Source organism: Microcaecilia unicolor, chromosome 3 (assembly GCF_901765095.1).
Source record: "Microcaecilia unicolor chromosome 3, aMicUni1.1, whole genome shotgun sequence".
In the NCBI taxonomy this organism is placed as follows: Eukaryota; Metazoa; Chordata; class Amphibia; order Gymnophiona; family Siphonopidae; genus Microcaecilia; species Microcaecilia unicolor.
The window spans coordinates 533,264,244-533,279,062 of NC_044033.1; the positions used below are offsets into that span (position 1 = coordinate 533,264,244).

Sequence of the window (14,819 nt, forward strand, 5' to 3'; positions counted from 1 at the left end):
TCCTGTAGCACAGCCCTGCAGTGTCAGCACTGGAAGGACAACTCCTTGACAATACCGTCAGCACTGAATGGAAGGTACTTTCAGGAGTTCTTGTACATCTCCTGTAGCACAGCCCTGCAGTGTCAGCACTGGAAGGACAACTCCTTGACAATACCGTCAGCACTGAATGGAAGGTACTTTCAGGAGTTCTTGTACATCTCCTGTAGCACAGCCCTGCAGTGTCAGCACTGGAAGGACAACTCCTTGACAATACCGTCAGCACTGAATGGAAGGTACTTTCAGGAGTTCTTGTACATCTCCTGTAGCACAGCCCTGCAGTGTCAGCACTGGAAGGACAACTCCTTGACAATACCGTCAGCACTGAATGGAAGGTACTTTCAGGAGTTCTTGTACATCTCCTGTAGCACAGCCCTGCAGTGTCAGCACTGGAAGGACAACTCCTTGACAATACCGTCAGCACTGAATGGAAGGTACTTTCAGGAGTTCTTGTACATCTCCTGTAGCACAGCCCTGCAGTGTCAGCACTGGAAGGACAACTCCTTGACAATACCGTCAGCACTGAATGGAAGGTACTTTCAGGAGTTCTTGTACATCTCCTGTAGCACAGCCCTGCAGTGTCAGCACTGGAAGGACAACTCCTTGACAATACCGTCAGCACTGAATGGAAGGTACTTTCAGGAGTTCTTGTACATCTCCTGTAGCACAGCCCTGCAGTGTCAGCACTGGAAGGACAACTCCTTGACAATACCGTCAGCACTGAATGGAAGGTACTTTCAGGAGTTCTTGTACATCTCCTGTAGCACAGCCCTGCAGTGTCAGCACTGGAAGGACAACTCCTTGACAATACCGTCAGCACTGAATGGAAGGTACTTTCAGGAGTTCTTGTACATCTCCTGTAGCACAGCCCTGCAGCGTCAGCACTGGAAGGACAACTCCTTGACAATACCGTCAGCACTGAATGGAAGGTACTTTCAGGAGTTCTTGTACATCTCCTGTAGCACAGCCCTGCAGTGTCAGCACTGGAAGGACAACTCCTTGACAATACCGTCAGCACTGAATGGAAGGTACTTTCAGGAGTTCTTGTACATCTCCTGTAGCACAGCCCTGCAGCGTCAGCACTGGAAGGACAACTCCTTGACAATACCGTCAGCACTGAATGGAAGGTACTTTCAGGAGTTCTTGTACATCTCCTGTAGCACAGCCCTGCAGCGTCAGCACTGGAAGGACAACTCCTTGACAATACCGTCAGCACTGAATGGAAGGTACTTTCAGGAGTTCTTGTACATCTCCTGTAGCACAGCCCTGCAGCGTCAGCACTGGAAGGACAACTCCTTGACAATACCGTCAGCACTGAATGGAAGGTACTTTCAGGAGTTCTTGTACATCTCCTGTAGCACAGCCCTGCAGCGTCAGCACTGGAAGGACAACTCCTTGACAATACCGTCAGCACTGAATGGAAGGTACTTTCAGGAGTTCTTGTACATCTCCTGTAGCACAGCCCTGCAGTGTCAGCACTGGAAGGACAACTCCTTGACAATACCGTCAGCACTGAATGGAAGGTACTTTCAGGAGTTCTTGTACATCTCCTGTAGCACAGCCCTGCAGTGTCAGCACTGGAAGGACAACTCCTTGACAATACCGTCAGCACTGAATGGAAGGTACTTTCAGGAGTTCTTGTACATCTCCTGTAGCACAGCCCTGCAGTGTCAGCACTGGAAGGACAACTCCTTGACAATACCGTCAGCACTGAATGGAAGGTACTTTCAGGAGTTCTTGTACATCTCCTGTAGCACAGCCCTGCAGTGTCAGCACTGGAAGGACAACTCCTTGACAATACCGTCAGCACTGAATGGAAGGTACTTTCAGGAGTTCTTGTACATCTCCTGTAGCACAGCCCTGCAGTGTCAGCACTGGAAGGACAACTCCTTGACAATACCGTCAGCACTGAATGGAAGGTACTTTCAGGAGTTCTTGTACATCTCCTGTAGCACAGCCCTGCAGTGTCAGCACTGGAAGGACAACTCCTTGACAATACCGTCAGCACTGAATGGAAGGTACTTTCAGGAGTTCTTGTACATCTCCTGTAGCACAGCCCTGCAGTGTCAGCACTGGAAGGACAACTCCTTGACAATACCGTCAGCACTGAATGGAAGGTACTTTCAGGAGTTCTTGTACATCTCCTGTAGCACAGCCCTGCAGTGTCAGCACTGGAAGGACAACTCCTTGACAATACCGTCAGCACTGAATGGAAGGTACTTTCAGGAGTTCTTGTACATCTCCTGTAGCACAGCCCTGCAGTGTCAGCACTGGAAGGACAACTCCTTGACAATACCGTCAGCACTGAATGGAAGGTACTTTCAGGAGTTCTTGTACATCTCCTGTAGCACAGCCCTGCAGTGTCAGCACTGGAAGGACAACTCCTTGACAATACCGTCAGCACTGAATGGAAGGTACTTTCAGGAGTTCTTGTACATCTCCTGTAGCACAGCCCTGCAGTGTCAGCACTGGAAGGACAACTCCTTGACAATACCGTCAGCACTGAATGGAAGGTACTTTCAGGAGTTCTTGTACATCTCCTGTAGCACAGCCCTGCAGCGTCAGCACTGGAAGGACAACTCCTTGACAATACCGTCAGCACTGAATGGAAGGTACTTTCAGGAGTTCTTGTACATCTCCTGTAGCACAGCCCTGCAGTGTCAGCACTGGAAGGACAACTCCTTGACAATACCGTCAGCACTGAATGGAAGGTACTTTCAGGAGTTCTTGTACATCTCCTGTAGCACAGCCCTGCAGCGTCAGCACTGGAAGGACAACTCCTTGACAATACCGTCAGCACTGAATGGAAGGTACTTTCAGGAGTTCTTGTACATCTCCTGTAGCACAGCCCTGCAGCGTCAGCACTGGAAGGACAACTCCTTGACAATACCGTCAGCACTGAATGGAAGGTACTTTCAGGAGTTCTTGTACATCTCCTGTAGCACAGCCCTGCAGCGTCAGCACTGGAAGGACAACTCCTTGACAATACCGTCAGCACTGAATGGAAGGTACTTTCAGGAGTTCTTGTACATCTCCTGTAGCACAGCCCTGCAGCGTCAGCACTGGAAGGACAACTCCTTGACAATACCGTCAGCACTGAATGGAAGGTACTTTCAGGAGTTCTTGTACATCTCCTGTAGCACAGCCCTGCAGTGTCAGCACTGGAAGGACAACTCCTTGACAATACCGTCAGCACTGAATGGAAGGTACTTTCAGGAGTTCTTGTACATCTCCTGTAGCACAGCCCTGCAGTGTCAGCACTGGAAGGACAACTCCTTGACAATACCGTCAGCACTGAATGGAAGGTACTTTCAGGAGTTCTTGTACATCTCCTGTAGCACAGCCCTGCAGTGTCAGCACTGGAAGGACAACTCCTTGACAATACCGTCAGCACTGAATGGAAGGTACTTTCAGGAGTTCTTGTACATCTCCTGTAGCACAGCCCTGCAGTGTCAGCACTGGAAGGACAACTCCTTGACAATACCGTCAGCACTGAATGGAAGGTACTTTCAGGAGTTCTTGTACATCTCCTGTAGCACAGCCCTGCAGTGTCAGCACTGGAAGGACAACTCCTTGACAATACCGTCAGCACTGAATCGAAGGTACTTTCAGGAGTTCTTGTACATCTCCTGTAGCACAGCCCTGCAGTGTCAGCACTGGAAGGACAACTCCTTGACAATACCGTCAGCACTGAATGGAAGGTACTTTCAGGAGTTCTTGTACATCTCCTGTAGCACAGCCCTGCAGTGTCAGCACTGGAAGGACAACTCCTTGACAATACCGTCAGCACTGAATGGAAGGTACTTTCAGGAGTTCTTGTACATCTCCTGTAGCACAGCCCTGCAGTGTCAGCACTGGAAGGACAACTCCTTGACAATACCGTCAGCACTGAATGGAAGGTACTTTCAGGAGTTCTTGTACATCTCCTGTAGCACAGCCCTGCAGCGTCAGCACTGGAAGGACAACTCCTTGACAATACCGTCAGCACTGAATGGAAGGTACTTTCAGGAGTTCTTGTACATCTCCTGTAGCACAGCCCTGCAGCGTCAGCACTGGAAGGACAACTCCTTGACAATACCGTCAGCACTGAATGGAAGGTACTTTCAGGAGTTCTTGTACATCTCCTGTAGCACAGCCCTGCAGCGTCAGCACTGGAAGGACAACTCCTTGACAATACCGTCAGCACTGAATGGAAGGTACTTTCAGGAGTTCTTGTACATCTCCTGTAGCACAGCCCTGCAGTGTCAGCACTGGAAGGACAACTCCTTGACAATACCGTCAGCACTGAATGGAAGGTACTTTCAGGAGTTCTTGTACATCTCCTGTAGCACAGCCCTGCAGTGTCAGCACTGGAAGGACAACTCCTTGACAATACCGTCAGCACTGAATGGAAGGTACTTTCAGGAGTTCTTGTACATCTCCTGTAGCACAGCCCTGCAGCGTCAGCACTGGAAGGACAACTCCTTGACAATACCGTCAGCACTGAATGGAAGGTACTTTCAGGAGTTCTTGTACATCTCCTGTAGCACAGCCCTGCAGCGTCAGCACTGGAAGGACAACTCCTTGACAATACCGTCAGCACTGAATGGAAGGTACTTTCAGGAGTTCTTGTACATCTCCTGTAGCACAGCCCTGCAGTGTCAGCACTGGAAGGACAACTCCTTGACAATACCGTCAGCACTGAATGGAAGGTACTTTCAGGAGTTCTTGTACATCTCCTGTAGCACAGCCCTGCAGTGTCAGCACTGGAAGGACAACTCCTTGACAATACCGTCAGCACTGAATGGAAGGTACTTTCAGGAGTTCTTGTACATCTCCTGTAGCACAGCCCTGCAGTGTCAGCACTGGAAGGACAACTCCTTGACAATACCGTCAGCACTGAATGGAAGGTACTTTCAGGAGTTCTTGTACATCTCCTGTAGCACAGCCCTGCAGTGTCAGCACTGGAAGGACAACTCCTTGACAATACCGTCAGCACTGAATGGAAGGTACTTTCAGGAGTTCTTGTACATCTCCTGTAGCACAGCCCTGCAGCGTCAGCACTGGAAGGACAACTCCTTGACAATACCGTCAGCACTGAATGGAAGGTACTTTCAGGAGTTCTTGTACATCTCCTGTAGCACAGCCCTGCAGTGTCAGCACTGGAAGGACAACTCCTTGACAATACCGTCAGCACTGAATGGAAGGTACTTTCAGGAGTTCTTGTACATCTCCTGTAGCACAGCCCTGCAGTGTCAGCACTGGAAGGACAACTCCTTGACAATACCGTCAGCACTGAATGGAAGGTACTTTCAGGAGTTCTTGTACATCTCCTGTAGCACAGCCCTGCAGCGTCAGCACTGGAAGGACAACTCCTTGACAATACCGTCAGCACTGAATGGAAGGTACTTTCAGGAGTTCTTGTACATCTCCTGTAGCACAGCCCTGCAGCGTCAGCACTGGAAGGACAACTCCTTGACAATACCGTCAGCACTGAATGGAAGGTACTTTCAGGAGTTCTTGTACATCTCCTGTAGCACAGCCCTGCAGTGTCAGCACTGGAAGGACAACTCCTTGACAATACCGTCAGCACTGAATGGAAGGTACTTTCAGGAGTTCTTGTACATCTCCTGTAGCACAGCCCTGCAGTGTCAGCACTGGAAGGACAACTCCTTGACAATACCGTCAGCACTGAATGGAAGGTACTTTCAGGAGTTCTTGTACATCTCCTGTAGCACAGCCCTGCAGTGTCAGCACTGGAAGGACAACTCCTTGACAATACCGTCAGCACTGAATGGAAGGTACTTTCAGGAGTTCTTGTACATCTCCTGTAGCACAGCCCTGCAGTGTCAGCACTGGAAGGACAACTCCTTGACAATACCGTCAGCACTGAATGGAAGGTACTTTCAGGAGTTCTTGTACATCTCCTGTAGCACAGCCCTGCAGTGTCAGCACTGGAAGGACAACTCCTTGACAATACCGTCAGCACTGAATGGAAGGTACTTTCAGGAGTTCTTGTACATCTCCTGTAGCACAGCCCTGCAGTGTCAGCACTGGAAGGACAACTCCTTGACAATACCGTCAGCACTGAATGGAAGGTACTTTCAGGAGTTCTTGTACATCTCCTGTAGCACAGCCCTGCAGTGTCAGCACTGGAAGGACAACTCCTTGACAATACCGTCAGCACTGAATGGAAGGTACTTTCAGGAGTTCTTGTACATCTCCTGTAGCACAGCCCTGCAGTGTCAGCACTGGAAGGACAACTCCTTGACAATACCGTCAGCACTGAATGGAAGGTACTTTCAGGAGTTCTTGTACATCTCCTGTAGCACAGCCCTGCAGTGTCAGCACTGGAAGGACAACTCCTTGACAATACCGTCAGCACTGAATGGAAGGTACTTTCAGGAGTTCTTGTACATCTCCTGTAGCACAGCCCTGCAGTGTCAGCACTGGAAGGACAACTCCTTGACAATACCGTCAGCACTGAATGGAAGGTACTTTCAGGAGTTCTTGTACATCTCCTGTAGCACAGCCCTGCAGTGTCAGCACTGGAAGGACAACTCCTTGACAATACCGTCAGCACTGAATGGAAGGTACTTTCAGGAGTTCTTGTACATCTCCTGTAGCACAGCCCTGCAGTGTCAGCACTGGAAGGACAACTCCTTGACAATACCGTCAGCACTGAATGGAAGGTACTTTCAGGAGTTCTTGTACATCTCCTGTAGCACAGCCCTGCAGCGTCAGCACTGGAAGGACAACTCCTTGACAATACCGTCAGCACTGAATGGAAGGTACTTTCAGGAGTTCTTGTACATCTCCTGTAGCACAGCCCTGCAGTGTCAGCACTGGAAGGACAACTCCTTGACAATACCGTCAGCACTGAATGGAAGGTACTTTCAGGAGTTCTTGTACATCTCCTGTAGCACAGCCCTGCAGCGTCAGCACTGGAAGGACAACTCCTTGACAATACCGTCAGCACTGAATGGAAGGTACTTTCAGGAGTTCTTGTACATCTCCTGTAGCACAGCCCTGCAGCGTCAGCACTGGAAGGACAACTCCTTGACAATACCGTCAGCACTGAATGGAAGGTACTTTCAGGAGTTCTTGTACATCTCCTGTAGCACAGCCCTGCAGCGTCAGCACTGGAAGGACAACTCCTTGACAATACCGTCAGCACTGAATGGAAGGTACTTTCAGGAGTTCTTGTACATCTCCTGTAGCACAGCCCTGCAGCGTCAGCACTGGAAGGACAACTCCTTGACAATACCGTCAGCACTGAATGGAAGGTACTTTCAGGAGTTCTTGTACATCTCCTGTAGCACAGCCCTGCAGTGTCAGCACTGGAAGGACAACTCCTTGACAATACCGTCAGCACTGAATGGAAGGTACTTTCAGGAGTTCTTGTACATCTCCTGTAGCACAGCCCTGCAGCGTCAGCACTGGAAGGACAACTCCTTGACAATACCGTCAGCACTGAATGGAAGGTACTTTCAGGAGTTCTTGTACATCTCCTGTAGCACAGCCCTGCAGCGTCAGCACTGGAAGGACAACTCCTTGACAATACCGTCAGCACTGAATGGAAGGTACTTTCAGGAGTTCTTGTACATCTCCTGTAGCACAGCCCTGCAGTGTCAGCACTGGAAGGACAACTCCTTGACAATACCGTCAGCACTGAATGGAAGGTACTTTCAGGAGTTCTTGTACATCTCCTGTAGCACAGCCCTGCAGTGTCAGCACTGGAAGGACAACTCCTTGACAATACCGTCAGCACTGAATGGAAGGTACTTTCAGGAGTTCTTGTACATCTCCTGTAGCACAGCCCTGCAGTGTCAGCACTGGAAGGACAACTCCTTGACAATACCGTCAGCACTGAATGGAAGGTACTTTCAGGAGTTCTTGTACATCTCCTGTAGCACAGCCCTGCAGTGTCAGCACTGGAAGGACAACTCCTTGACAATACCGTCAGCACTGAATGGAAGGTACTTTCAGGAGTTCTTGTACATCTCCTGTAGCACAGCCCTGCAGTGTCAGCACTGGAAGGACAACTCCTTGACAATACCGTCAGCACTGAATGGAAGGTACTTTCAGGAGTTCTTGTACATCTCCTGTAGCACAGCCCTGCAGTGTCAGCACTGGAAGGACAACTCCTTGACAATACCGTCAGCACTGAATGGAAGGTACTTTCAGGAGTTCTTGTACATCTCCTGTAGCACAGCCCTGCAGTGTCAGCACTGGAAGGACAACTCCTTGACAATACCGTCAGCACTGAATGGAAGGTACTTTCAGGAGTTCTTGTACATCTCCTGTAGCACAGCCCTGCAGTGTCAGCACTGGAAGGACAACTCCTTGACAATACCGTCAGCACTGAATGGAAGGTACTTTCAGGAGTTCTTGTACATCTCCTGTAGCACAGCCCTGCAGCGTCAGCACTGGAAGGACAACTCCTTGACAATACCGTCAGCACTGAATGGAAGGTACTTTCAGGAGTTCTTGTACATCTCCTGTAGCACAGCCCTGCAGTGTCAGCACTGGAAGGACAACTCCTTGACAATACCGTCAGCACTGAATGGAAGGTACTTTCAGGAGTTCTTGTACATCTCCTGTAGCACAGCCCTGCAGCGTCAGCACTGGAAGGACAACTCCTTGACAATACCGTCAGCACTGAATGGAAGGTACTTTCAGGAGTTCTTGTACATCTCCTGTAGCACAGCCCTGCAGCGTCAGCACTGGAAGGACAACTCCTTGACAATACCGTCAGCACTGAATGGAAGGTACTTTCAGGAGTTCTTGTACATCTCCTGTAGCACAGCCCTGCAGCGTCAGCACTGGAAGGACAACTCCTTGACAATACCGTCAGCACTGAATGGAAGGTACTTTCAGGAGTTCTTGTACATCTCCTGTAGCACAGCCCTGCAGCGTCAGCACTGGAAGGACAACTCCTTGACAATACCGTCAGCACTGAATGGAAGGTACTTTCAGGAGTTCTTGTACATCTCCTGTAGCACAGCCCTGCAGTGTCAGCACTGGAAGGACAACTCCTTGACAATACCGTCAGCACTGAATGGAAGGTACTTTCAGGAGTTCTTGTACATCTCCTGTAGCACAGCCCTGCAGTGTCAGCACTGGAAGGACAACTCCTTGACAATACCGTCAGCACTGAATGGAAGGTACTTTCAGGAGTTCTTGTACATCTCCTGTAGCACAGCCCTGCAGTGTCAGCACTGGAAGGACAACTCCTTGACAATACCGTCAGCACTGAATGGAAGGTACTTTCAGGAGTTCTTGTACATCTCCTGTAGCACAGCCCTGCAGTGTCAGCACTGGAAGGACAACTCCTTGACAATACCGTCAGCACTGAATCGAAGGTACTTTCAGGAGTTCTTGTACATCTCCTGTAGCACAGCCCTGCAGTGTCAGCACTGGAAGGACAACTCCTTGACAATACCGTCAGCACTGAATCGAAGGTACTTTCAGGAGTTCTTGTACATCTCCTGTAGCACAGCCCTGCAGTGTCAGCACTGGAAGGACAACTCCTTGACAATACCGTCAGCACTGAATGGAAGGTACTTTCAGGAGTTCTTGTACATCTCCTGTAGCACAGCCCTGCAGTGTCAGCACTGGAAGGACAACTCCTTGACAATACCGTCAGCACTGAATGGAAGGTACTTTCAGGAGTTCTTGTACATCTCCTGTAGCACAGCCCTGCAGTGTCAGCACTGGAAGGACAACTCCTTGACAATACCGTCAGCACTGAATGGAAGGTACTTTCAGGAGTTCTTGTACATCTCCTGTAGCACAGCCCTGCAGCGTCAGCACTGGAAGGACAACTCCTTGACAATACCGTCAGCACTGAATGGAAGGTACTTTCAGGAGTTCTTGTACATCTCCTGTAGCACAGCCCTGCAGCGTCAGCACTGGAAGGACAACTCCTTGACAATACCGTCAGCACTGAATGGAAGGTACTTTCAGGAGTTCTTGTACATCTCCTGTAGCACAGCCCTGCAGCGTCAGCACTGGAAGGACAACTCCTTGACAATACCGTCAGCACTGAATGGAAGGTACTTTCAGGAGTTCTTGTACATCTCCTGTAGCACAGCCCTGCAGTGTCAGCACTGGAAGGACAACTCCTTGACAATACCGTCAGCACTGAATGGAAGGTACTTTCAGGAGTTCTTGTACATCTCCTGTAGCACAGCCCTGCAGTGTCAGCACTGGAAGGACAACTCCTTGACAATACCGTCAGCACTGAATGGAAGGTACTTTCAGGAGTTCTTGTACATCTCCTGTAGCACAGCCCTGCAGCGTCAGCACTGGAAGGACAACTCCTTGACAATACCGTCAGCACTGAATGGAAGGTACTTTCAGGAGTTCTTGTACATCTCCTGTAGCACAGCCCTGCAGCGTCAGCACTGGAAGGACAACTCCTTGACAATACCGTCAGCACTGAATGGAAGGTACTTTCAGGAGTTCTTGTACATCTCCTGTAGCACAGCCCTGCAGTGTCAGCACTGGAAGGACAACTCCTTGACAATACCGTCAGCACTGAATGGAAGGTACTTTCAGGAGTTCTTGTACATCTCCTGTAGCACAGCCCTGCAGTGTCAGCACTGGAAGGACAACTCCTTGACAATACCGTCAGCACTGAATGGAAGGTACTTTCAGGAGTTCTTGTACATCTCCTGTAGCACAGCCCTGCAGTGTCAGCACTGGAAGGACAACTCCTTGACAATACCGTCAGCACTGAATGGAAGGTACTTTCAGGAGTTCTTGTACATCTCCTGTAGCACAGCCCTGCAGTGTCAGCACTGGAAGGACAACTCCTTGACAATACCGTCAGCACTGAATGGAAGGTACTTTCAGGAGTTCTTGTACATCTCCTGTAGCACAGCCCTGCAGTGTCAGCACTGGAAGGACAACTCCTTGACAATACCGTCAGCACTGAATGGAAGGTACTTTCAGGAGTTCTTGTACATCTCCTGTAGCACAGCCCTGCAGCGTCAGCACTGGAAGGACAACTCCTTGACAATACCGTCAGCACTGAATGGAAGGTACTTTCAGGAGTTCTTGTACATCTCCTGTAGCACAGCCCTGCAGCGTCAGCACTGGAAGGACAACTCCTTGACAATACCGTCAGCACTGAATGGAAGGTACTTTCAGGAGTTCTTGTACATCTCCTGTAGCACAGCCCTGCAGTGTCAGCACTGGAAGGACAACTCCTTGACAATACCGTCAGCACTGAATGGAAGGTACTTTCAGGAGTTCTTGTACATCTCCTGTAGCACAGCCCTGCAGTGTCAGCACTGGAAGGACAACTCCTTGACAATACCGTCAGCACTGAATGGAAGGTACTTTCAGGAGTTCTTGTACATCTCCTGTAGCACAGCCCTGCAGTGTCAGCACTGGAAGGACAACTCCTTGACAATACCGTCAGCACTGAATGGAAGGTACTTTCAGGAGTTCTTGTACATCTCCTGTAGCACAGCCCTGCAGCGTCAGCACTGGAAGGACAACTCCTTGACAATACCGTCAGCACTGAATGGAAGGTACTTTCAGGAGTTCTTGTACATCTCCTGTAGCACAGCCCTGCAGCGTCAGCACTGGAAGGACAACTCCTTGACAATACCGTCAGCACTGAATGGAAGGTACTTTCAGGAGTTCTTGTACATCTCCTGTAGCACAGCCCTGCAGTGTCAGCACTGGAAGGACAACTCCTTGACAATACCGTCAGCACTGAATGGAAGGTACTTTCAGGAGTTCTTGTACATCTCCTGTAGCACAGCCCTGCAGTGTCAGCACTGGAAGGACAACTCCTTGACAATACCGTCAGCACTGAATGGAAGGTACTTTCAGGAGTTCTTGTACATCTCCTGTAGCACAGCCCTGCAGTGTCAGCACTGGAAGGACAACTCCTTGACAATACCGTCAGCACTGAATGGAAGGTACTTTCAGGAGTTCTTGTACATCTCCTGTAGCACAGCCCTGCAGTGTCAGCACTGGAAGGACAACTCCTTGACAATACCGTCAGCACTGAATGGAAGGTACTTTCAGGAGTTCTTGTACATCTCCTGTAGCACAGCCCTGCAGTGTCAGCACTGGAAGGACAACTCCTTGACAATACCGTCAGCACTGAATGGAAGGTACTTTCAGGAGTTCTTGTACATCTCCTGTAGCACAGCCCTGCAGTAACTGGGGCAGCGAAGGGTCTCCTATAATATGAAAATGGACTATAAAAATATCAAGCCCTGCAATAAGACCTGTCTCCAGAACAGTGCAGACCTGATTTTTTGTCTTCAGTTTCCTTCTTGTCCTCTTCAATTCTGGCTTTCTTGACCCCCTTCTTGTGATCTGCCACATTACGTCTTCCTCCTTCACCCTCATCCTCCGAGTTGGAGAATTCTTCATCACAAGCTATTCTCTTGTCTGAGGCACGAACTAGGATGAGAAGAGGGTCCAGGAAGTTATACATCTTATTGCTAAAAAGTATCTTGGACAATCTAACATAGCAAACTCTCAGGTTTTGGGTGCAGGTGATACTAACCCACTTTCCCTTGGTGTACACATGGCTGAAACATAGAACACTAATGTTCACTGGAAGACCACAACATAGTGTTACAAAGACTTTATCTGAAACTTTTGGTTTAATACTACAAGGAACCTCGGCACTCCACAACTCTGTCGTCAAGCTTCGTCCACCAACCTCTTCACCGGCTCCTTAAAATATAAATAAATAAATACAATATATATATTTTAAGGAATCGATGAAGAGGTTGGTGGATGAAGCTTAACGACAGAGTTGTGGAGTGCCAAGTACCACCGCCGAGGTTCCTTGTAGTATTAAACCAAAAGTTTCAGATAAAGTCTTTGTAACATTATATTGTGGTCTGCCAGTCAACATTAATGGTACTTTTAACTACAATACATATTTCCAGCTACTGTATAAGCTGAAGTATAGAACATGCAATTTAAGAGAAAAATAGTGATTTAGCAAACAAAAATTGAAATCAACCTGTTGGTGTGGGTTAGCCATAGTGGGTCTCACACACAGATTGGTGGGAAATGCGAGATCAATAACAGCATGGGCAAATATTGATTGTGAGTCATCTAACATTATATACATGATTCAATGCCCCTGTAATTTAATATATGTTGGCAGGACATCACGCCAGATAAAATTTCGTATATCGTGTGGAAATAGGCAGGCACCTCTAGTTGGTCATTGGATAGATAAGGCCATAAATTGACAGATATGCGTTGGCAGGTGATTGGGCAAATTCAAGTGTGAACGAAAGGAGGAATGTGGAAAAACTACTAAATTAAGTAGAGCAGTGGATTTTTTCTTTGAATACTGTGTTCCCTGGGGGATTGAATTTTGAAATTGATTGGGCTTCTGTAGTGTGAGGCAGTTATTGGGATTAGTCATGTGCGATCAGGTGACCGGGGGGTTGACTCTAGATATACAGGAAGATGGTGTCTCGCCGCCATATTGAAGATTAAGTAGACGCTAAGAGGTGAATGGTGTCTATCCAGGTATGTGTGTTTACAGAAGTCATGGTGGATAATTGTGTCTTTTATAGTGTTGAAATTTTTTTTATAAATTGTTTGTTTTAGGACCATTGTCCTGACAGTGGAGGTCCTGTGTGTGTTGACACACTGAACATTTTAAGATACGTTTCATAAGATTTAAGAACAAAATATTAAGTTTTGTAATTAATAAAGCCATACATATAGAGCCAATGATGAGTTGAGTGAAGCAAAAGGCTGTCTACCTTGTGTGAAACAAGTCTTTTCTGGCTTTAGGATGTAATTCTACATATGACGTCATTATAAGAATAAGACCAATGCTGGGTTTTTGAGTCTGCTTTATGTTCCAATGTGTATGATCCAACTGGAACACGTTACGTGTCATTGAAACGCTTAAAAACATCTTTGGAATGCACACCATGGAACACAATGATGTTAGCCTTTTTAAAGGGGTTTTTTTTTTTATTTTGAATTGCGATTTGTATGCAATTTAGGCTGGCAAGCTTTCCTTCATCAAATTCAATGACTTTTTTTTTTTTTTTTAGCTTTTGGAGTAATTTGTTGATCTCTTGAAAAACGGGTCTTTTAAAGCAATATATCCCTAGGTACACATCTTAATTCTTCAAATTACTGGCAAGTAGGCAAGTAAATTATTTTATACAGTCCTAAATCACACTTGCACAGAATTGGCTTGTCTTTTTAACCCTTTTATTAACCCATAACTTTATACTTCCTTCAGAATCAACACCTTTGACCTTTCCCAGGGTGTATATAAGCTTGGCTGCATCATAAACCAGCATTTTTATTGCAATGTTGAGGACCCTTATCCAAACCCTTGTCACCTCTCGCTTGGATTATTGCAATTTGCTTCTCACTGGTCTTCCACTCAGCCATCTCTCTCCTCTCCAGTCTGTCCAAAATTCTGCAGCACGAGTTATTTTCTGCCAAAATCGTTATACCCACACTAGCCCACTCCTCAAGTCACTTCACTGGCTCCCTGTCCGCTTCCGCGTACAGTTCAAACTTCTCTTACTGACCATTAAATGCATCCATTCTGCAGCCCCCCATTACCTCTCCACTCTCATCTCTCCCTACATTCCTCCCCGTGAACTCCGCTCACTGGACAAATCTCTCTTGTCGTCTCCCTTCTCCTCCACTTCTAACTCCAGGCTTCGTTCCTTTTCCCTCGCGGCACCTTATGCCTGGAATAGACTTCCTGAGCCTGTACGTCTAGCTCCATCTCTTACTTCCCTCACCCTTAATTGTCTTGTCTGTCTGTATTT

General features: G+C 48.1%; 1 protein-coding gene across 1 annotated transcript in view; it reads right to left on the reverse strand.

Annotated features, from left to right (window-relative positions):
• HDAC2 (histone deacetylase 2) overlaps positions 1-14,819 on the reverse strand; it is a 157,452-nt gene that overhangs the window by 19,995 nt on the left and 122,638 nt on the right. The window contains exon 12 of the mRNA XM_030199223.1: positions 12,292-12,447. Within this exon, the coding sequence (XP_030055083.1) occupies positions 12,292-12,447 (156 nt within the window). The remainder of the gene's footprint in view (positions 1-12,291; positions 12,448-14,819) is intronic.